We start from the raw sequence: 24,341 nt of genomic DNA, 5'->3' as shown, positions 1-24,341 counted from the left end.
ACATGAGTGGAAATGTGATGCTCATTCCCTTATTTCAGAATGTGCCACAATTGTCAGTGGAGTTCTAGCTAACACAGTTATGTCGTATTGGGAGTTGTTATTTCCCCACAGATGGGGAAAGGGAGACACACAGTTATTAAGTGACTTTGCTTAAAGACGTAAAGAAATGTGTGGCAGCAACAGGAGTGGATTCAGATCTGCTGACGCCTAGTCCACTGTCTGTAGTCCTAAGAGCAAACTCTAAATGAGTATTTATAGTGGAAAAGTGTTAAGCATGTTAATTATGGCAAATGAGATGGTTGTAACCAGGCAAAATCAAGCTACAGTAATGGTTTGTATATTCAGAACAAAGCTTAAACATCTATGCCTGTCTTCTCTCTAACATGGCACAACCTTTGCAATCATAGACCATGGTTTCTTGCTTTTAAAATGCTGTTTCCTTTTAAAGAAGGATTATGATGTGGAGAAGGTTGCTCAGAAGTCTGATGAAAGCCAAGTAGACGGTGGACAAGGAAACCTGCCTGGCACTAGAAAAATCTATGAGTTCTACAACGCACCAATTGTCAAGTTCTGGTTTCACACGGTTGGTCATTATGCTAGAACTCGGATTGCCAAAACCCTGCTTTGATCCTTCAGATACCACTTGATGCTGCTTTTACTTTGCCTACCATGGATTTGCAGCCACTTAGTGATGGGGTTGGATGGGAAGACATTTGAATATTTCTCTTGCAATTAAGTGAAAAGTTTTTCTGCTAAAATCATGCAGCTGCATTAAAAAAAAAAGACGACAAAAAAGAACAAAAAAACAATTATAAGGAACTAAAGAAAAACCTGAGCACAGCTTTTTACAGTGGTTAATTGCACATGTAGAGATAGATTTGAAACTGGCCTTAAATACCTTAAATACCTCAGAGGTATTTGTGTCCCTTTCTTTAGGAACTGTTGCTGAAGGAGTGAATATTAATCTGTAGGAGATCTTTTGCTGTAGAGAAATATGCATTTATTAAATCCATTTTAGTAACTAACCCTGTGTCAGTAGAGCTTAGTATGTTTAAGATCAGGCTGCCTGTTGGATCAGACCACCATGTACATAAACTGTTCCTCCTTTAACAGAGAGTCGTTAACTGCTTTATAGGTTGTTAATCTATTATCTCAGATACATTTCTGGTTTGTCCTAGTACCTTTAAAATATGTGCTTTTCACCTGACATTGTTCTTCCTGTGTTTTGGAAGGTGCTGATTATCCATCAGTAATTCATGTAGCTTTGAGAATGGTTACTTGCTCCTACAGGAGGTTAGGATGAAAGCATAGCACTGCCTTTACATTCAAGTAATGGTGTGCAGATAAAATAGTCTGTCTCATATATGGGTTTGGGGCCTAGGTGAACATGCGCTGCAATAGTTCGTCTTCTGCTCCCATTTTTTCAGCACTAAAGCACCAATTTCCAAATGGTGTTAAAGGATATTCCCGTAAAAAAAATACTTTGGAGAACTGGAGGAAAGATTCTGGGCTCAAAAATCTGACAGTGCCCCAGTAGTTTGAATACATATAGTCAGGCTAATCACCTGTTAATATGTTTTCAGAAATTTATTGGAGACTTTTGTGCATATGGATTATATACTGTGTGTTTTGTAGATGGCGTACATGGCATTTCTCATGCTCTTCACTTACACTGTGTTGGTGAAGATGGAACCAAGACCGAGTGTGCAAGAGTGGCTTGTTATCATTTATATTTTCAGCACTGCTATTGAAAAAGTCAGGGAGGTAAGCTTTTCCTTTCACACTTCTCATCTTATCCATCATAGAGGATATATTATAAACCAGAGAATACCATAAACTGAAGAATGCCAAATCCTGCATTCTTTTTGTAGAGAATTTAGCAGAGGAAAGAATTATACAGGGCATTTATTTCTGAGAAGTCTTTTATTTGAAGACCAGTACTTGGGCTTTGAAAATGCATCTTAAAGTTTGTCCTTAAATCTCTATTTTTCTGAGTAAAGCCAGTGGTAATATGCAGGTCGCTTGAGAGTGAGTGTGCTGAATTGAAATTTGGAACCCCAATGTTTCTTAATTTTTTTGAGTGGACCATTAGATTTCTTAAAACGAATATGGAATTTATCTTTAGATATTTACTTTGAGTGTAGACATTGTTATCAATTAATAGGTGTTATGCATAGAATAATCTATGGCTCTCCATCAAGTCTAACTGACCCTCTATAAACGAAACTGGAAAAAAACCACCATCAACTTTTAATGCTGGATTCATTGAGCATGGAAAAATAATATTGCAATCAAAATTAATCACAATTATTTGTAGTTGATTAGATCCGAGCTTCTGAACACAACTTGCACACCAAATCTGAGACTGGGGACAAATGCAGCTATGTGTTTCCTAAATTATTGTATCTGATCGGACTTATCTTCACTGTAGAATCAGCACATAGTAAACAATAGTAGTATGAATTGTCTTTTATATGACATTTGAAATGTTGTACTTTTAGAAGAATAAAACTGCAAGAAAACCAGTCACAGTTCTGAGTGAAGGACGCTGTTAAAAGATCACTCAGAAGACTGTGACCTCAGTACGAGAGAGGTGAAGGATTTCAAGGGGCAGCAGAAATGCTGGGAATATGTGGAAGCTTGGATAAACATACAAGTTCTGTGGCTGCATGAGATAAAACTGGAAAAATCTATACAAGGATTGTCTAATTGAGAAAAAAATTGAATGTGAAATAGCAAGCACTTTGGAAATCACTGTTGTGCTGTTGCATCGTGTTGATGGTGGGACAGTGGAAACATCAGCTCTTCTTTCTAGCATTAACATTCATTGGAGGCTTTGAAATTCATGTCTTCTACTTGGTTTTCTTTGTCGATGTACTAGTTCTGCTCTGCTGGCAAAGACTTTGTAGGACACTGTGTCTTACACGTGCAGCTAATTAACTGCTGAGGGCCTTGTTATATATAATTGCAAACCTCTATTTCTCTAGATTGTATCAACTAATTGTTAAAGCCTTAGGCCCTGATCCTGCAACTAGTTCCTCATGTGAGTTAGTCCAGCTGAATTGAGTAGGATCACTTGTTTACATTAATGTGTTCATATGCGTAAATGCTTGCAGGATCAGGGCGTAACTTTTCAAAATCTTTCCTTTGCTTGGTACTTATCAGTGTGATCTTACATAGCACTGCATAATTGGCCTCACTTGCGCAATGTGCAAAGGTTTTATTTATGGTCTCCCAAAAATTCCACTTCACACATTTGCTCAGTGAAGCTTAAAATCCCTTTGGGGCACCTCACAGTTCAAGGAGTGAACGTTTCATTCTTTACCTTGCTAGTTGCCAGCACTCCTTTTTTTAGCATGTCCTTGGTGGAATACAAGGATCTTTCTTTATATTTTCAGTCTGAAATAAAAGGCATTAGTTATTTTCCCATCAGCAAGGTTAGGTTGGTACTTTCCGTGACTTAGGGGCTTTTGAAAGGGCTGTTGCAGGTCATGACCATTCCTCTAGAAAATGCTCGTTAATTTATAATGATACATATGCATAACAGTTCTATACTGGCTGCTCTTTTCTGCTGAGGAATGTGCTCTTTCGTGAATAGGTTCAGGCTCAGAGTCCGTTTTTCCTTAGGAAGAGCTATCCTATTTAGTATTTGGCATACTTGAGCAAAATGACACTATAGATTAAGTACAAACCTTAATTAACGATGAATGGTAATATGCAGTACACAGGCCTGCAAAAAAAAAAAGGAAAAAAATGATACATTCCCAAAGATCATGAAACAGTTCAGACAGAAAAAGTTAAAGAATGTATCTGTGATTTTAATGGAGTTTCGTTGGGTTTTTTTTTCCACATTCTACTCAGGTATTTATCTCAGAACCTGGAAAATTCCGCCAAAAAGTGAAGGTGTGGATTTATGAATACTGGAATTTTACTGATTCTATAGCTATCATCCTGTTTATGATTGGTTTTGGCTTGCGCTGGTCTGAACCCCCTGTTCAAACTGCAGGGAGGTTACTTTACTGCTTGGATATAATATTTTGGTACGCTCGGCTCCTTGATCTTTTTGCTGTGAATCAGCATGCTGGCCCATACCTGACAATGATTGGGAAAATGGTAAGTATTATGCTTTGGAGCAATATTTTTATAGTTAAGGCATCTGTTGAGGAACATGTAAAGGTCAAAAGTGACAGAAAAGAATGACATTCAAAGGAGAGGTCACCTAATAATTCATAGTGAATGTATTACCTGAAAATACTATGTCTTTTTCTGTTCATGAGTTGACCATAACCAGATTTCAGTTCTCTCTAATTTATTCATAATTTGAATTTATTCACAAAAGACATTTTTGCTTCGTTCCTTAGAGAAGGGTTGCATTTTAGTTGAGTTTCTGATCCAGCTTGGTAATAGGAGAAAGAAAAATCACCATCTCTTGCAGACGGGCTCACTACTGTAGATAATTCCCCTAGCTCTTGGAAACTGTCTCATTATTATTTTACATTTTGATTCAAATAATTATATCCCATTTTAGCAGGCAAATTTCTCTGAGATCAAAGTTTTTTTTTTTTCTCTTTTGGTATAAGAACGGCTGCTGAAGAGTTGCCTAGTCTTGAGGGACATCTGCAGATTCCCACTGTAATTTCCCTCGGTTATTGGGAACTCTCTTATTAATACTTTTATATTCTGTCTTGCATAGTAATTCTGATTCAGTGTTAGAAGGCAAAATAATTTTCACTGCTATTCCTTGCTCTCAGTTTGGAAGAAATATTACTGAGGAAAAGCACCATCATAAGGTATCTGCATTTTTCAAATCTTGCTTAAGATCTTAAGAGGGACTTGAGAAGCAAGTAGGACTTCTGGCCTTTTTGGTCCAGAAGATGACTTTAACCTCTATAAAATACTTGGATAGTCCAGGTCATAAATATAAAATATTTTTATTTCCTCCAGCATATTAGATTATTAGCCCTGTTTTTATATTCTGATTTGTAAAAGTAGCGATTGATACTTTTCCCTAAAATGTATGTCTCCTTTATGTATAATTAACACAGCTAATTCTGTCACACAAACATGTCTTTCAGACAGCAAACATGTTCTATATTGTGGTCATGATGGCCATAGTCCTGTTGAGTTTTGGAGTGTCACGAAAGGCAATTCTTTCACCAGAGGAACCTCCTTCTTGGACTCTGGCACGAGATATTGTATTTCAACCCTACTGGATGATGTTTGGTGAGGTCTATGCTGGAGAAATAGATGGTAGGTAATTTTCACAGTACAGCTCAACAGCTTAAATTTAATATGTGCAGAAATGTGTCCACTTTGGGCTACTAGAGTTTTGACCACATATTGAGTCTATTCTTTCTCAAACAATTTTGATTCCGGTATATATATGTCCTTAATGAGTAATACTGCATGAATAAAGGTTAGAATATTAGTTTCTTTGTTAAAAAAAAAAAAAGATTAAGCTTTAAAACCTTCAAATTTAGCTTTTCAGATGAAGTATATTGCAAAGCTCAGAGCAAAGCACATAGGAACTAATACTAAGGTATTTGATGGTCAGGGGATCTGGCAGTGAAATGAATTTCCAATTAGGTGAATCCAAAGCTGCTGATCTCTTGGAGAAAAGACTACGAAGTTGCCTTCGTAGAAGGAAGGAAGGAAGAAAGAATGAAGGGAAAACAAAAAAGGGAAAATAAGAAAGAAAAATTATTTTTCACCATAGTGAGAGTTACCTGGCGTCATTCTTAAACAGATAAACCAGTTGAACATAGGAAAAATAGGACCAATCAATGTAAATAGGAAAAATGTTATATCTTGATTATGGCTTTCACCTTGTCTCAGTAAGAGAGAAGAACTAGGTACTCCAGGAGGTATTTCAGCATTACAGATAGAAGGCATTCTCATGCTGCTAAGTAATGGGTACAAGTAAAACAGTCCATAAAATAGAAAAGTAGGTATGCAAATAGATAGAGATGTTTAAGATACATAGTTCAGCATAGACTGATTCATTAAAATAATTTAAGATGTTGCATCCATTATTATTGCTGAAACAGTCACATGATGGCTATGTGTTTTGGTTATATAAATCAAAAATTCTTTTAATGAAAGCACACTGTTAAGTTTCACAGTTTAATCCATTTAATCACTTATTAATGCTAACCCTTTAGAAATTTGACACTTCCCAAATAAAGCTATGATTTCTGTAACGACTCTTTATGCTGCGGAATATGTCCTGAATTTAGGGCTGCTGCCTTATAAATGTGTTTTAAAATTTCCTCAAAGGTGTAAAATTTGATTACAAATTATAAAGACTGAAAAGTATTTATTTTGACAATTTAAAAACATTAAGAGGGATCCCTTAATTACTACGCTTTGTTGCTTCATCTCAAAAATATTCATAGCCCTTTTGCACGTGAGTTAATATGATCTTACTGAAGCTCTAAAGGAGTAACACTCCAGTACTGATAAAGCAGCCTTTGTGCTGTATCCTTTCCGTAGTGGAGTCAGTGAGCGCTTTGCTTTAAGGGTCAAAGATTTGAATTTCAGTTTACTTGAATGTGTGCCATCTCCCAAATACATTTCAGCTGCATCGTTTTTCCCCTTAACAAAAAGTTGGGGTGGCTGGCATAAGAACTGATATGTATAAAATGGTGTTTACAGCTTCCGAATTGCAATGGAAACTATGGGGTGGTAGTATCATGAAGACATCTCAGATCTCCTTTACGTGGAGGTAGACTTTTTAGTTGGAAATTTAGTAATGTATCTCCATGAAAGTAATGAAGACTATTCTGTTTCTTGCTGGGACAAATGAGGAGCACATGCCATTGCTGTGCTCTGCTCTGATTTCCATGCTAACAATGCTCTGTATGTCCTTCACTTTCAGTCTGCGAAACCAATGAAGACTGTCCTCCTGGTTCCTTCCTCACACCTTTCCTCCAAGCTGTCTACCTCTTTGTGCAGTACATCATCATGGTCAACTTGCTTATTGCTTTCTTTAAGTAGGTACCATGCTATATTGCTACAAAAGCAAAAGCAACTAATAGATGTTCTGCCAACACTTCTGCAAAAGCCTTTCACCGAAAATGTTGCAGCAGGTGGTTGTTACCCCATCTTCCATTGAGGTCCAGTGAATAAAAAGAATGGTGGAAGCAAGAGGATGGGAGGAAGAGGGTGGTGAGCAGACACCTAAACTGTTTTAAACAGAATCTAACTCTGTGAAAGTGGACAATTCCAGTTGGCAAACAAGCAACATTAATTGAGCTCTGAAGTAATTTGTCCTTTGTTCCTAAAAGTTGTATTTGTTGTGCTGAGAAACTATATAATGTTCATCATAGGATAGCCCAAGATTTAAATTGTCAGATAACTGGAGAAGGTATTCAAGGGAAGAGGATAATGAGTTTGTAGGAGCATGCTCTTCCTTTAGGAAATAATTTGAAAATTCCTGTTGTTTGGTGCAATTTGATATGTTCTAGGCTGAAATCTAAAACTGTAGTGTTTTTAACTATCTGCTTTTTAATGTCTGGTGCTGGAGGAGGAAAGATCTTTATAGTAATTCTGTAGTAATTCATAGTAATTCTATAGTAATTAATCAATGTCTTTATAGTAATTCCCACCTTTCAAGTTTTAACAAGGAAACTCTTGTAGTGGGTCAAGTTCTGTAAAATATTAGTAAAGAGCGGTCTAACCCAAGTAGTTAATTATTTTTTCCTAGAATTCTAGTATTTCTGGGGAAGAAAAAATAAGCTATAGGTTAAAAAAATTTCAAATGAAGAAATGTAGTGATTAGTATTCAAGAAAACTGAATGATCAAAACTCATTCTATTCCCACTTCCAATTAAAAATCCCTTTCCTGAAATTGTGGCAAGGCATCAATTTTTTTTTTCAATACACAGCTGTGAAATTGTAATTTGAATTATTTCTAGATTTAAACCTTCAGTAATAATGATATGTTAAATCTTCTGCCTAGTGATTTGATTGTTCCAGAAGTGGGATCAAAAATGGGTATGAGCAATATATTTAGTTATGCTCCCAGAAGCAAAGCTGATGTTTTTGTGATTATATACTGGGTGACTAGTGTGTTGGTGCAACTGAAATTACAGTGCCAGAAACCACCAAGTTGCTTTCCTGTACTTGGGACTATGATAGTAGATACAGGAAATTATTCGGTGCAACAACAGTCACGTTCAGTAACATCACGGCTCCAGAAAGTACCCTGCAGAAGAATCGCTCATGTAGCTGCTTCTTGCAGCAAGTATTTTGTTTAGGGGGAGTGCACTGAAGAGCAGCAGAAGCGTTTTCTTAACACTCTTCCCTTAGCCTGACTCCTACATTTAATCCAGTCCAAAGAGGCAGACAATGTTGAATTCTCAGTTAGGCTATGTATTAAAGTTTAAATAATCTGGCTGAGATTTCACAGCCACTTCAGGGATATTTTTTGCCCAGTTCCCATTAATGTGAATGGGAATTGGATCTCCAAATCTGTTAGGCAGCTTTGAAGATCTCATTCTCAGTGCACTAGCTGCAGGCACATGCTGCTGCTTTTTTAAATGAAAGTTGCTAAGCTGATTTACCTCACTGGAGGGATGGGACTTTTCTTCAGTGTCAAATTAGATGTGTAGACAAGCATCTTGTGCTGTATTGGGAGTATTCCTCACAGGAGTGTTTTACCCTCCTTCCCCCTCTATCTCTCTTCTCAGTAATGTTTATTATGATTTGAAATCCATATCAAACAACCTCTGGAAGTACAACCGGTACCGCTACATTATGACCTACCATGAGAAGCCATGGCTGCCTCCACCTTTCATCCTCCTGAGCCACATTGGACTTCTGATAAACCGCATCTTCCACCATCGGCCCCCAAATGAGCTGGATCAAGAGGAAGGCGACGTTGGACTAAGTAAGCAGAGCTAAGCTGGGGACCAAAAGAAATAGCTGATGAGGAATGTTTTGCCAGCCTCCCATCACTTTGTAGCTCAAAAAAAAAAAAAAAAATCCAAAAAAAAAAAAAAAATCTCTGGGTAGGAGGCTGTTTTTATTTTCAAAACTGAATGTAACCTACCTGTTTGAGAACTCTTGTAGAAAAAAGTGACTAGGGGAATGCTTTGCTTTGTATTTGGCTTTTGCTCTGCTACATACTGTGCATCAGTCAAGCTACATCACAACTCTGAGCTGAAATAAAGTGACAGCAGCTTTTTCTGTGGGATAGAATAGCCTTATTTTGAAAGAAAATAAACAATACTGGAGGTATACATTTCTGTACATTTGTCCTGAAAAGACCAACAATTCCTTTTTAATTGCCCAGAGAAAGTAGCCGCAGAGCCCGAGGACAGAGGAGATCCAGTGATAGCAGATGCAGAGAGAGAGCATAGGGGCCTCCCACCTCCCCACTGCATCCTTCCCTTTGTGCACTGGCTCATAACTGCTCTTTAACCCCACCTCCTTCACCCGTCCCAACCTGGTCTTCTCCATCCCAGGGTCCTTCCTAATGCCTCTTCAAGGCGATGCTGGTTCCCTGTCCCACTGTCGCCAGCTCCTGCAGCTCTGCCAGGAGCAGCCCTAGCCATTGGGTGGAGGGGACCACAAGATGGTGGGATGGGAATGAATACTCAGTAGTGGGGCTTCGTGGTTAGTGGGGTGAGGCAGGGGAATGGGGAGGAGGAGAGGGTGGTGGCTTATCTAAAAAAACATTGGGGAACATTGGCACCTGGTATTATACAGTCTCATCCTTTTTGATGTACAAGTACATCCCTGATGCCTAATCACAGAGGTGAGCAGAGCCTGCCTAGGTTATGCTTCACTTAGCATTTTCTCTGCTGAACATGAATCCCTGAAGATATCTGGCATGCTCACAGGTGGTTACAGAGTTAAAAAATGAGCTTAACTAATCAATGCTGAGACGCTTTGCTGCTGCTCCCAGGCTCAGCTCCTCCATCATGACTGGATGCATCAATCTTGCCTTTGAAGTACCACTGCTTATTTTCTATGCATGCATAATATAAGTCACTGACGTAGCATGGAGGGTGTCTTACTTGTAGGGTGCATTAGGCACAAGGAAAACTGAAACACTGCTTAGCACATCTAAAAGTTCTTGGACAGAAGAGAGCTCATGGCTTGCCTACACTTCTTTCAGAAAGAGACTTTTTTCCTGTTTATGTACCTTTGTGTCCCTTTTCTATATGCCCATGCACTGCTTGATAAGTTTCTTCTACTTAAATTTTAGTGCGGTTATAATTAACTGGTTTTAGCAATGAGGATCCAGTGCCACCCTGTGGAAAATCAATGAAAAAACCAAGGTACAGAAAGTAAAATCTTGGAGGCAAGAACACCGATGGGTTAGATGGGGAAAAGAGCCTAGGAGGTGATCAAGTCTCATTTGGAGTGAGAGGGGGACCCCGGAACACTGTGGTGGGCTTCCCTGCTGAGCTGTGTGTTGCAGCCAAGTACTACGTGCTTGTAGCAAACACTGCGTGTCGCTTGGCACAGGTACCCCCCTAGCAAGTACAGTGAAGACTCTGGTATGTAAAAACTGAAAGAAAAAAGGAGCTTGGAAGATCTGGAGTTTGGATCAGAGAAGCTGCTTTCTACTGTGTGCATTTCTTCATACTGACTTATAGTGGATCTGTTCTCTCAGAAGTCTTGGTGTGCTAGAAGAATCGCATCATGAGCAGCCCAAGCTGTGGAGTTTTAAACTTTTGAATGTGTTCTTTTTCGCCCAGTAATCTTGCTTAATGTTTTATGCATATGAACATGTGAAGCAATTAGGTGAAAAAAAAGCTTTGTAGCTTTGAGTACCTGGAAGTACTGTAATTGTTATAGGTGACTAGTCCTAAATGAATGCCTGGACCAAATTAGAGTGAAATCTTTGTAAGTCTTAGATATCTATATCTAAGTCTTGTGAGTCACACATGTATAACAAAATACAGGGAAAAATTTGGGAGAAAATACATCTTTGTGAGCAGCCATTTGAGTATGTACGTTTGAGGCTTTAAGAGGGAGTGCACTGGAATTTTTGTCAGTGTGGTTTTGCTCCCTGTCTAAGGAAACATAAAAAATATGTTTACATGTATTTGGCATGTTAAGTCTTTATACGTAAGCCCAAATTCATGGAGTTAGGTCTGATTCATTCTTGTCAAGGGAGGGGGAGGAAATCTGTTCTGACAGTTTTCTTTTTTTCACATGGATGCTTATAACCAATTGCATTTGTCAGCATGCTTCATGCCAACTCCTACCTCCTTTGTTCAGAGCTGTACCTGAGTGATGAGGAGTTAAAGAAACTCCATGACTTTGAGGAACAGTGTGTGGAAAAATATTTTCATGAGAAGAACAAAAGCCTGAGTTCCAGTGACAGTGAAAGGATCCGTCTGACAACAGAAAGGTGTGTTTTGCTGCAGATTTGTGCTCTTTGTATACATTTGTCATACAAAAAGACTTTGATAAGCTAATGCTTTTGGAACAGGTTATGGCCACTGTGATCATGAGGAGCAATAACATGCATAGGCCTTGCTAATTTGATGGAAATGTAATGTATCTGTTTGAACTGCATGGCAGGCCTGGCTGGGAAGCCTTGCTGGCAGAATTGCATCCCCAGATCTGTGCAGTGTGCAAGTGGCTAAAGGGGTACAGTAAGATGTTGCTCAGTTTCACTTTTGCTGACCAGGTAGCACCACGAGAACATGCCAGAGTACAGCATACAATACATATTTTCATTTAAAGGCTTAGCAGTGTAGGAGCGCTGTGAGAGTATTGTTTGTGATTGAGTATAACTGCTGTTTACAGAAATAACCATATAATCATTGTAGCATTATCTGCAATGTAGTGTCTTGGTTTGCAAAATGCCAATACACAACTGTCAACAGGGTTTCAAACCTCCCAGTATTGGCCTAATTTAGCTTTCTATTGAAATCAATGGCAAAGCTGCCATTAAGTTTAACGGGAAGACTTAAAGAAAGTGAGCACTGTAAAAAGCCTTACTAAATGCCAATACTGATCTCAGCTAATAAATTTGTTTTGCCTAGAGAAGGATAGCCTCTTAATCTTTGCCTGTTCATAATCTTATTTTCTGCATACTAAAACGAAACACACAAGCAAAATGAATGTCCCCTGTAAAAGTAATAAAATAAGTAGCTTTGTTCAAAAGCTGCAGAATCGATTACAGCAAGAAGATTTCATTTAATGGATAAATATAGAACTGGAAAAGAATTTTTTTCTGAGTGCAAAGGTGAAACACTACAGCATTGCATAACATTAATACAAGAAATTAATTTAGATGAATAAAATATTTTGGAACACTGGTCTTTGATTTTATTCAGCTATTGGTTAAATACTACATCTTTTAGTTACTCAGTGACAAAAGAAAAGAGCAACTTTTGCATATTGCCTGCAGCTAGTTTATCATTGTCTTAGTGATAGAGCACCAGAGAGAGTATCTTCAGGAAACATGAAGATAATGATTTGGTTAAAAGGATATCATTCCAGGCCAAGAAGTTCTTGGGGATTTGAAGACCATAAAAAAAGGCTTTGCTTTTTGGGCAGTTGAAGTTGAATTTTAGCTGAAGATAACTAATGGCATCAGACATACAGAATGGCCCAGAGGCCAAATAGGTTGTTGGGAAGACGCTTTTTCCCAGCAGTCTCCAGTATTTGAGAAATGCAAGAGTATCTGTAGGTTTGTGTGAACCTTGTCCTTCTCATGCTTGCACAAGAAATGTAGAAATGCAAGATGACTGGCTGACAAGAAGTATACAGCGTTTTACATTTACGGCAATAGCCAATGCAGCATTTCCAAAGCTGTGTCCTGCTGTCCATCGTTTAGTAGTTCTATGGCAAGAAATGGACATTAGTAGGAAAATAGCAGTTTTTAAAATAGATACTCCTTGCGGAAAAAGCCTTTTTCCTTAAAAGTCACTGGCTGTTGGCCCGGTAATCTGAATGACATGTTGTAAGTCCGGATGGCTTTTGTCAAATATAGATATTCGTGGGAGTGGAAGTCACCATAAAAAAAAATAAAGGGCTGTTTGAAACACTGACTTTTTGAAATCTGTTAATGGCTTCCTTTATCATCTGGCAAACAGAAGTGAAGATCTATGTTTTGGTATTTTAATTATCTTTTCTTTTTCCACCTAGAGTGGAGGAGATGTTTCTGCAGCTTAAAGAAGTACATGCGAAGGTATTTTATATCAAGGAGTCCTTACTCTCCCTGGACAGCCAGCTAGGACATTTGCAAGACCTGTCGGCCTTGACAGTGGACATCCTGAAGGTGCTTTCAGCTGTAGACACCTTGCAGGTGGAAGAAGCCTTACTGGCTGACACAAAACATCGAACCTGTAGGAAGCTGCCCCATAGCTGGAGCAATGTGCTCTATTCCAAGACCTTGAGCAGCCTGGAGTGTTTGTACGACAAGAAGTACCACTACTACAGCGTGCCACCCTCCCTCTTACGGAGCTTGGTAAGGAGTCAGTGGCCATCAGAGTGCAAAGACCACGTATTGAGGACCGAGAGTAACAAGGTGGTAGAAGACAGCACTCGAAAGATAGAAATAGAAAGTGACACGCTCACTTCAGGCGTATCCTCTGAGACTAAGTCAACCCCTAGATATGGACAATTTTTGCTGGTGCCTCCTGAGCATCAGGCAGGGTCTTTTTCTGAGGATGTCACCTTAAATTTGTCCTTTTTGAGCACTCCTGCCAAGTACAGGGATGATGCATTCAGAGATGAACTGCAAAGTAGCATTGTGGTGCAGCAAAACTTGCGGAGTGTCAGCCTCATTGGAAAAGAGCCAGAAGATTATCAATGGAGCCAGAGAGACTTTGTTATCCGTTTGCCATCTGAAAAGACTCATGCTGTAGAGGCTGATCATCCTCTTGGTCTCCAGCCAACGCTGGATATTGAAGAGAGTGCAGCACCCTCCTGTGATGACAGGGAAGAAACTGAAGGTGGTTATGTGAACTGGGGATTCTCTGAAGGTGATGAAAAAGGGGTTTTCAGCTCAGGGAAGAAACAAAAGAAGGCCCTGTGCATACATTCCACCTATAACAGTGACTACAGTTGCACGGGTAGTCCTCCCAGGCATGTCCAGATAAAAGAATCAAAGTCCTTCTCCTACAACTCCGACAGCTCACGTCACAGCAGCATCATCTCTCAGAACAAGCTAAAACGCAGCACCTCCTTCTGGATCAACCCACCCTGGAGGGACTGGAGTTTCTGCAGGAGCAACAGCTTACAGTCCCCTAAGAAAGAGAAAAGAGAGAAAACCTGCAAGGCCATAGGTGGTAATTATAAAACACTACACCTGTACAGTATCTTTTACTGGGGAGCCCAAGACATTATAAAAATGTTTCCTTTGCACCCAAGAGGTATTAGCTGCAGTTGAGGGTAGTAGCAGAGAGTCCAGAGTTACTCCTTCACTTTCTTTGTGCTGGGTCTGACTGCTGTAAGGAATTTCCAAAGTGTGCCTGGTATCCAAGCTGCACCACACTTGTGTGTCAGCCACCCTGATTCTCCCTATCTCATGGGATCCCTATGGCTGTGGCTACACAGCTGGGGTGACAGAGGGACTGTGCTCGCTCTGGGGAAGTCTCCTGCCCTGGGAATGCAATGCAAAGGTTGCAGGAGCCAAAATAAATTACACAATCCCTAAGAGAGACATTAGCAGTATCATAGGTCAGATGGATGCATGGAGAATGAAGAGGTATATATTTTTATAGCCAGTTTAAAACTCTCCCTGTCCACCACCAAATTTGCTTACCACTGCTAAAATATAGCAGATTCCAGTTCTAAGTATGAATAGTATGAGATGATGGATAACGTTTATTGTTTTATATCTTGTGATGGTGCACATCTTTGCACTGAACTGCATGAGTATTAGCTTTAGGTGTCACAAGTCTTTCTCAGCTTGCTTTGGAGATCTGCCAATTCTCAGTCTTATCAGATCTTCTTTTAGTAAACAAAAGCTCTCTAGCTTAATGGTGTTTTTTGACTCTCCCACAGAGTCTTTACGATCCAGTGAGCTACACCACAGTGAGGCAACAAAAGCAAAACAGCAAAACAGCGACAGAAAGTCTGGGAGAGGAAAGAAGGATCAAAAACCCCTTCAGGTGCCGGTATGTGCAGATGCAAGCGAATCACATATCCCATAGCTGTTTTTTTCATTCATTAACAGCAGTTCTGCGGTGTGGCTTAGTTGAAAATGTATATATTTAAAATACTGCACAGAAATTAGGGCGTCCTTTTTGTGTGTTTTGGTTTAATTTCCTTTTTGTTTGAATGTGTGGGATTTCAGTTTTGAATGCGTTGAAGTCTATGAACTTTGCTAGATACTATACCAGGGGTGTTATTGATTTTACACAGAAAGGAATCAGTCCTTGCACTTTAGCTGGCAGGAGGACTTGGGAAGGCTTCATATGATCTAAGATAGACTGAAGGAGTGGTGAGCCACATCCAGGCGGTGTGCAACTGTAAACAAGCAAGCCACGCCTCGTAATTTTGTCTCCTGCCTGCAAGAGTCCTGCAATGTTTTCTCTGAATCCATCAAACATTTAGCACCACATTGCAGACAGCATATTGATTGTGTCATACGCATGGGGCAACTTTCGTATCTGTATGTATGTGTACACATATAAAAATCTATTTATATATTTATAAAGAGATTCCCAGGATCTTTGTCAGCTGGAGTTACCTCTGCTTAATGAGATGAAAACTGAAGACTGATTTTTTTATGCAACAGATCTTAGACTTCAACTTTGAGACCTAATACCTCTGAAGGTATTCTGAGGGACTTTGAACTTTGTTTTAAAAAGCTGTAGTGCTAGGTCGTTCATCAGTAGTATTTACTAGACAGAAGCAATGTGTCTTCTGCAACTTGTAACAAAAATGGGAAAATGTGTTTCTCAGTTGGGAGCGAGTTCAGTCATTGGCATTTCAGTGATGCTCTGAAAGACCACGTCATAGGCTGTCGGATGAACTGCAGAGGTGCTAGTCATCGTATAAATTGAGCGTTGTTTTGTCTGTGTCTTGCCAGGTGATTAGAGTGGATGATTGTCCCCAGAATACCCAAGTGAACTCAGAGCCTGCAGAGATGAATGTCTGGGATGAGCAGGAGAAACAGAGCAAGAACTGGCTCACTGTGTCTAATTTCAGTCAGCTAAGTATGTGATATTTTGCAGATGGTGAAATTTAGAATGGCTTTTAAAAAGAAGCAGTAAATAAAAATCTACAAATTCGAAGTGTCATCCACCCCTTTCACCTCATGGCATAATTTTACAGAATTAGAATTAGGTTGCAGGCACACATGACTTGGTTATTTGCTGTCATTGCAGAGACAAAAGGACCCTAGGTTGGATGGAAGGTCAGTTAAATCTTTCCAGGATTGCTGCCTGTCTTGTGTGGGAGATAGGAGAGTACTAATCCATGGGAATAAGCGGGAAGCAAGGAGGGTGGTATCTTTGTGTCCTCTCCTGAGGTGTCTTCTAAAGTGGCATCCTGGCTAATTGCAAAAATAAATTCTGTTGTGAATTTCTTAGGGCATTTACACTTACAGGCAGTGCTGCGGTACTATATCTGCTGGCAGATCCTCTGCATGCATTATTGATTACTCATTGCTCAGAAACACAGCCTCCAAAGGGAAGAAATGAATTCTTTATTATCTCTGTTGGAATGAAAAGGGAATGGCATTCTTACTCTTCTTTTAGTAATTCTCCAGCTCTCTCATTCTCAGAAATCCTTTGCATAGTTCGTCTTATCTTTCAGCTTTGCTGTGATGTGGCTCACTGGCTTCATCCTGCGAGCTGCTGGGAGAAGCACCACGGAATGCTGTGACTCAGCACAGCATGGTCTGAAAAGGACTGTGCTCCTCCGAAATCTACTGACAGAGAATGGAAACAGTCTGTTTTAACCCTATGAAATTATGTTATTGCTTTTATAGACCATTGCATGTTTGCTGGGGCAATATGGTATATAGGTGCTTATTTTATAGCACTGCATCGGTGTTTAGTTTGTAGAAGTAGCGCTGTGCATTTACACTCTGGAAATAATTGACACCTGCTCTTTTGGCTAGGTTTGGAACGTCTCAGTTACATGCACCAGAAAATGAAGAATCAAGACATCAGTAGGCATACCATACCATTCTGTGATTACCTGAGGCATTCTCGAGAGGTAAGACCTAAGATTACACATCCTAATCCATATTTTTTTCTGGAATGAACCCAGGGTAGCGCTACTGACGTCCCTGGACTAGCCACTCTAGGTTCTTTGTCATGCAATACCTCTTGAGAGATGAGGAACTTGGTGGTCTGCTGGCACAGCGCATGTGTTGAGTAAATGAATAATTTAACAGCTGTTAACACTCTATTAAGATTATTGAAGTAGGATATTAAATTATTGAATCGCAGAGTGGTTCTGAATATGAAGAAGTTGGTCAGAAATGACGCATGTGTCGATGTTTCATTAGGCAATGAGTGAGCACACAGCTTGGTCTTGAACCTGTGGGCGGAATTGGTTAGCAGAGTGAAGTAAATTTTGGAAAGTTAGCTACATAGGTCTTAATTTATGACACAGAAATAGTTATTTCTTGCAAAGCAGGAGTTAAATGTTGATAATAATTGCAAAGCTTAGATTTCTTAACCACTGGCTTATAAATACCATCTCTTATTATTTATCAGAATTAATCTGCAGCTCCATAATGTAAACGTCCTCTGCCTATGTAAACAGCATAGGCTCCTTGACTGTGATGGGGTTAGACCTGAAGACTGCAGGGAGGAATCTGGATTATAGAAACTTCTATCTGTTTTAAAATGATGTAGCTAATGGAAGAAAATGTATCTTTCAATACATTGCGTAGAGGTATCTCAGAGGTATGAAAGGAAATTAACAAATAATAAATTAAGAAAAGGAACTGTGAAATAATCCTTTCCTGTTCCTTTTTCAGCAGCACCCTTCCTTGCCGGTTTTACTTATAGCACTCTTGATTATTAAAATGGTGATCTTTAAAAGCCTAGCTTATTTTTCGCTGTGAAAGCTATGAGTTGCTTTTTTTTTTTTTTTTTTTTTAAGGAATAAAAATAAACCAGATATAGTTTCAGATCTGCTGTTCTGAGTGCTGTAGAATTTGAATCCCAAATACAAGGGAAGAAAGCTTGAATCTAAATTTTAAAAATGGCAGGTTTTTGTATGAGTGGAGAGAGAGAGAGAGAAATAGAAATAAATTTACTGATTTTGTATTCTGTAAAACCTGAGCTTGGAGTCTAAATGAATAAATCTTTGAAATACAGGATCAGACAAGCAAAATAAAGGTACAGTCAAGGAAACTGTGTCAAAGGACCAAGTAATCTGGTGCTTCAAACCTCATATTAAGGTGCCTTGCGTAAAACTCAAGGGTGGGATTTTTAAAGTTCTCAGAAAAATTCCACTGATTACAGCAGGATTGGAGTTAGGCTGAAACTAGTCACTTCCAGAACGCCAACTTCAAATTATTTATTCTTTCAAGATACAGCCTCCAATACCCACTGAGTCGTTATGCCTCTTCTTACGTCCTGTCTGGGTCATGAGAGTTTATATATATCGCTGAGATGTAACAATGTTGTGGCATCCAACTGCTCTGCTTGGAGTATGATATATTTTAAAGAAATGTATTTTTCCTGAAGTAGTGCTTCTCAGATTTACCCATTGAATACCAGTGGTTCAGAAATCCCTCCTGATGGGTAACGGGAGCAAAGCAAGGGTGTGTGTAGGAAGGTCTTCATTTTGTTAAAAGATTTTTTCATCGGCAAAGCAAGCTACAAAGTGAAAATATGAGTGGAATAAAAAAATTGTGAGTTAAGTTTCAGATAATATTCAAAGCTGAATTTTGGTTAATTTATCTTTAAACTTGTCATCTTTGAACTTTTTTGGGGGGCTCTCTTTCTTTTGAGGATTGAAATCTTCCTGACTACTATTCAGAAGGATAATCCCATTTCTGACTAGCACATTAGGAGGAACCCGGTTGGCCCAATTTTCCCTAATATGGCTGGAAGTTTAAAAGACTGTTTCAGTACTGCTTTAACTATACGACGTGGAAAATATGTGATCTAAATATCACTGGAAAGCTGCTTAGCCTGTTACCTTCTTCCGTTATATAGGTTTAGGGTGCATTTTATTTTCAACAACTGTAAAGCCTATTCCTAAATTGGAATTTTCCAATATAAAGAGAGTTCTCTAATACTGTCCATGTTAGAAGACCTTTAACACGCTTTTGTGAGTGTATTGAGATATAGGTGGGTACCCGAGTGCATCCGACATTGGCCCCATTTTTTCCGGTGGTACAGCAAAACGGTCAACGAAAATGGGAACCGCATGATTGGAAGATTCTACAACAAGCCAAAAATACTATATCGCAGTATGGTGTTAAATCGGAAGCCTCGTGACAAATTGTTATTTGGATTTTTTCTGCTGATTTGATGTGTCCTCATGATTGTCAAAGTCTGATGAGACTTCTGTTGACACCTACACAGTTTTTGTTATGGCGATCGTCATGGTCTCAGAGGGCAGTGAATGCTGCTGCCCAACATCAACAGCCGGGGGATCCATTATATGGGATCACAGCAGAAATGCTCATTGGTGGGGGACGTTATGCTGATATAAATGTCCAACTAACTTTTCCTGTCAATATGTTACAGTTATCTTCTAAGCTTGCTTTAGATGCGTTTCTTTCCTTACCAGGATCGGAAGGCCCTTCTTTCAGCTCGGTGACGCAAGGTGCAACTGAGAAGTATAGCAACTTTATTGATAGGCTTTGGGATGCAGTAATGAACCACCCAGATTTGGGAGAGAACAATAAAGAACAAATGTTTAGAATTTTGGCCTTTGATAACGCCAATAACACTACCAGGGCCATTCTAGCCAGTCTGCCCAAAGGGGCAGGAGTGGAAGAAATGCTTTCTCGGGTGGAAAGAGCAGGAGTTCAACAAAATGAGTCGATGGCAGCTGTGCTGCAAAGTGCTGTCAAAGAAGTAGTGCAACCATTGGCAGCTGTTGTTAGGCGAAAACACTCTCCAGTAATAGTCCAACCCTTTAAAGGCATCTGCTTTCGTTGCAGGGAACAGGGGCATAGCAGGCGAAATTGTCGTGCTACTGTATGGTGTGATAGGTGTCAAAAAAATACCCATGCTACTAAGGCCTGTTCGGGAAACTTCAAATTGAGCGCGGGGAGAGACCGTGTGCAGAAACAAATGCCCCCTCAGAACAACAGCAGCAATCAGGGTTTTTACAAAAACACTCGGCTGCCACCAAAGGAAGTTTGGGAGTCGACCTGGAAACAACAATAGATTTCACTTTAACCAATACAGAAGTATGCAAAATCCTTAGCAATGCAGTAGGGCCTTTAGTAGCTGATAGTTACATTCCTCAGCCTGCTTCCCTATTCTGCTATCGCTTCAGAGACTCTAAAACTACAATTGCTCTTTAGCAACCCTTTGCCTTATACTGTTGTTAACAAATCCTCAGTGCTTGGAATGTTCATAGGATGTCCGTTATTTAATAAAAATCCTTCCACACCTGAGTATCTTTTTCAAATGTATGGAGACAGCATGAAAAACTGTAATGTGAGCAAATTAGTTCCATTTTAGTGTAGGTATGGCAATGTTGTGATTCACCTGCTTCTCAGTGTCATTATTCATGCTAACAATAAGCATAACAATAAGTGTTTTCAAGATTGTACCTTTTTGAGTTGCGCAGTGTGTATATGGCAGTGATGTGCAGATTTTATCAGTAAAAGTTTCTCTCTTCTTTACAGGATTTGAGTAATAGCATATTTGGAACCACCAAGAAGAGTAATCTGACCAGGAACTCCTCGTATGTATTATTAGTATATTAAGATATTCATCACATGCTTTTAGAAAGAGAATTCTATACTTTCTGCAGGTTTCCACTTCAGTTTTGTAATTGCAATATACTTAGGATAAGAAATTTATGCGAAACGAAGAGTTAAGGCAATTCAGTCTGTTTAAGTTTCTTTAAATGAAGCCTTATTAATGGAGATAAAGGAGATCCATTTAAACAAAGTGTATAATTTTAGGTGGAATAGACACCCCTTTTTATTCTAGCAATAATCCAATTTTCTAATTCAATCACTAAGATCACCATAGCATCTTTAACTAACCATTATTCCAATCTAGTGAGCATGAAGAGTTGCATTTGCATTTGCTGTGCAAATTGCATGTTTCCTTTTTTAATAATTAAAATGCTAGCAGCTCCTGAAAGCTTCTTTCATTCTCTGATTAATCTCTTTCGTACTGAGTGTGCACATTTACAAAATATTTAGCTTGGTTTGCTTAATGGGTTTTCAATAGTTATTAAGCTTTGATTGTATTTAGCGAAAGTATACTGATTTCAAAAGTGTTTTCAATTTTACTGTGGGTTTTTTGATTTTTATTTCCAGCTTGATTGATCATTATCTTAATATTGGGGCTATTTTTTCCACAGGCAGTGCTGTCTCTGTGTTCCTTTTCCTTTTCTTTCTTACTTTCATCAATTTCTTTTGTATCTCTCTTACTTAGTAACACTGGATGTAATAAATAAAAGACACTAGAAAGCTGTCACATCCCATGGGATTTCACCACAGGAAGAGGAAAAAAGATACTGTGTTTTTTACCCATTCTATGGTGTTTGATTTTTTTTTAACCTAGTCATTTATAGGCAGTAGGCAAACTACATACTTACCAGCAGAACTTACAGGCCATTGAGTGGCCTGATTCTGTCACTTAGTCTGTTGTCTTCAGTGGGATCTCTCTGGTCTGTAAGGTGGATCATATCCACTGTCTTCTGTAACAAAGACTGCTTTAACGTTAATGCTGATGCTAATCCGAAGGACCGTCAGTTTAAAAACTCTGGTTTTGTGCAAGCAATGGTAATGGCGTATGTAGCTCTGAATACATCTCAGCATTGATTGAAAAATGAACAATTGTGTATGTGATTGAAGTGGTCTTTAACTGATACTGTTATTGCAGTGTAAACGGTATGAACAGCGGTGCAGAATCGTAAGAGCAGCTCAACATAAAGCAGAGAAAGAAACATGCAGAAAAATGTGGCTGTTCTTCAGTAACTGAAGATTATTTGCTGATGGTTGCAATGAACAAAGTTGCACTGAGGGTTATTTTGGTTTATGATTGCTGATCAAACCTTTGTGAGTTTCGCCTTCACATAGATGACATCTCTATGTATGTACCAGTGTTAGCTTAATGACAAATTTTGGAGTAAAATATGAAATGTTTCCTTTTAAACAGGTTGAGAACTTCAGAGGAAACTGACAGTAAGTTTTTAGTTGCTTGTCACTCATTTTAATTCTTCTCTGCAAATCTCACTCTGACAATCTGAAGTACAAAATGCAAAAGGAAGTTAATTTACTATAGTTGGAGGGTTACAGGAAAATGTTCAACTATTGTTTCATATGTTAGTTACTAATTCATACTTTAAAGTGAAAGTTTTTTTTATGAGGACATGTTTTTCTCATGATAACTGCAAAATCTTAAAAGAAAGGAATCTATTTTCACTCTAGTCTGCCCAGTAATGTTGTCCTTTTCAGCAGGAGGAAGCTCTTTAAGATGATGGTGCTGTGTTCATCCCTGGCAGTCTAAGAGACCCCCTGAGTTAAAGCAGGGTGTATACTTGAGGATAGATTGTGACATAAAATTTTTAATGTATGCTTGATTTTTCAAGTTGCGGTTTGGTGTAATTCCTCTGTTTGTATGGTTTCCCTGAAATTATGAAATCAGTGAAGGATTGAATTTATTATGAAATGGCCAATGAAGAAATTCAAGGTTATAGCGAGGAATGACTTTGTTCCACAAAAGTAGAGTGCTAGTTAACTTCACTTGTATTTGTTGCCTTTTAATGTATCTTCCAGTTTTTGTGACGTGCCACTTAGCTGTCAGAGGCTGAGCAGCTGGGCATCTGCCTCTTTTTGAGGCTAGCTGTGACGCAGAAACAAGTCGCTCTTAGACTTACCTCCTTTTCAAGCGCTGCTCTTTCTGAGTCCGGCTGTGCACAAAACGCTGCAGTGCTGAAGCACACTGCTGCAAGCGTAGTGAGTTGCGGGGCTACTCTCTAGAGCGCACCACTGCTTTGATTAAAATCCAGTTTTCCCATCCTCAAAAGGAATGACTTAGCCCGCATTCCCCTTTTCATGTTTCTTGTTTTACAACATACGAAATGCAACAAAACTGGTTGGGTCCAGCAAGAAAGAGAGCAAAAGGGATCTTCACTCACCAAGGGCATTCAGTGGAAATGCTGGCCCTTCCACCAACATCTATTTACGTTTTTTATTTAAGATCTCTTTTGCTAGAAAAGGGAATATAGGCAAATAAAATACACCAAGAAGAAAAGTGTAATGTTCAAATATTTTAATGAAGATTCAGTTTTGATTATCTCATTTTCAGAATTAAAAGCAGTACAGTATACATGTTTTCTGAAATCTGGCATTCTGAAGGATTGTTTTCCAACAGAACAGAGTGATTTCATCTAATTAAGGGAAACATGCTCATTAATCTTGGTTTTATTAAAAAGACTTTTTATAAAACAAAGATTTTTGGACCAGATTTGATCTGGCTGTGGCTGTTAAATATGTAACCACAGAAACTGTTTGTCGTTTGTATTTTAACAGCATTTTAGATGTTGTGGGTTAATGGGACATTATTATTATATCTTTGGTGTAGTACTATAGTTAATGGAATGCTTAATGACTGAGGAATGGAGTTGGCAAAATCATACCTTTGGGAGGCTGTGAAGCATGATGGACAGCAAAGTGCTTTTAATATCCCAGAGGTGTAATTGGCTTAGAGAAGCTACATGTCCTTGAGGTTAATATCACAAGTTTCCCACCATTTCCCTGAATAAATAAGTCATCTGGCTATATTACATTGATGACTGAAATCTGCCAGTATACTGTACATTATAACGTAGTTAAAGCCTATTAGTAATTCTCCTCTTTAGAATGCTGAGACAGTAATTCTGATTAATCTGTTTCATGACAAACTCTGGGATGGAAGGAATTCAAAAATCATGCATTTATCTCTGCTATAATAATTAACGTAATGATCCTTTAAACATTATTTCAGATATCTTCGCCTGTTTGAAAACATCTCAAGATCTGCATCATCACTACTCAGGTAAGCAGGAGGCACCAGAATGACAGCTGAGTAATTTAACAAATTAAAAAGAACATTATTTCTTCCCTTGTCATCCTCTGTGATTTTCACTTTGAAGAGTTGCACAATTGCCCACTGCTAAGAAGATTCTGTATTAATTCATGCCTAATACTCCACTGAGGAAATTATGAATTATTTTCTTGCTGCTAATTGCTCCATTCCGAGTATTTCAGAGCA

General features: G+C 38.8%; 1 protein-coding gene across 1 annotated transcript in view; it reads left to right on the top strand.

The window, feature by feature from the left end:
• The window catches only part of TRPM6 (transient receptor potential cation channel subfamily M member 6), a 79,214-nt gene that overhangs the window by 41,345 nt on the left and 13,528 nt on the right, over window positions 1–24,341 (top strand). Inside the window, exons 19-32 of the mRNA XM_075137079.1 lie at window positions 449–583; window positions 1,636–1,764; window positions 3,862–4,113; window positions 5,076–5,250; window positions 6,878–6,992; window positions 8,691–8,890; window positions 11,236–11,368; window positions 13,117–14,261; window positions 14,980–15,092; window positions 16,010–16,136; window positions 17,045–17,142; window positions 20,756–20,814; window positions 22,245–22,270; window positions 24,075–24,125. Coding sequence (XP_074993180.1) covers window positions 449–583; window positions 1,636–1,764; window positions 3,862–4,113; window positions 5,076–5,250; window positions 6,878–6,992; window positions 8,691–8,890; window positions 11,236–11,368; window positions 13,117–14,261; window positions 14,980–15,092; window positions 16,010–16,136; window positions 17,045–17,142; window positions 20,756–20,814; window positions 22,245–22,270; window positions 24,075–24,125 — 2,758 coding nt within the window. The remainder of the gene's footprint in view (window positions 1–448; window positions 584–1,635; window positions 1,765–3,861; window positions 4,114–5,075; window positions 5,251–6,877; window positions 6,993–8,690; window positions 8,891–11,235; window positions 11,369–13,116; window positions 14,262–14,979; window positions 15,093–16,009; window positions 16,137–17,044; window positions 17,143–20,755; window positions 20,815–22,244; window positions 22,271–24,074; window positions 24,126–24,341) is intronic.

Source organism: Calonectris borealis, chromosome Z (genome assembly GCF_964195595.1).
Source record: "Calonectris borealis chromosome Z, bCalBor7.hap1.2, whole genome shotgun sequence".
NCBI lineage: Eukaryota > Metazoa > Chordata > Aves > Procellariiformes > Procellariidae > Calonectris > Calonectris borealis.
Note: the sequence above shows the minus strand (reverse complement) of the source record. Positions and strands in the feature narration are given on the sequence as shown.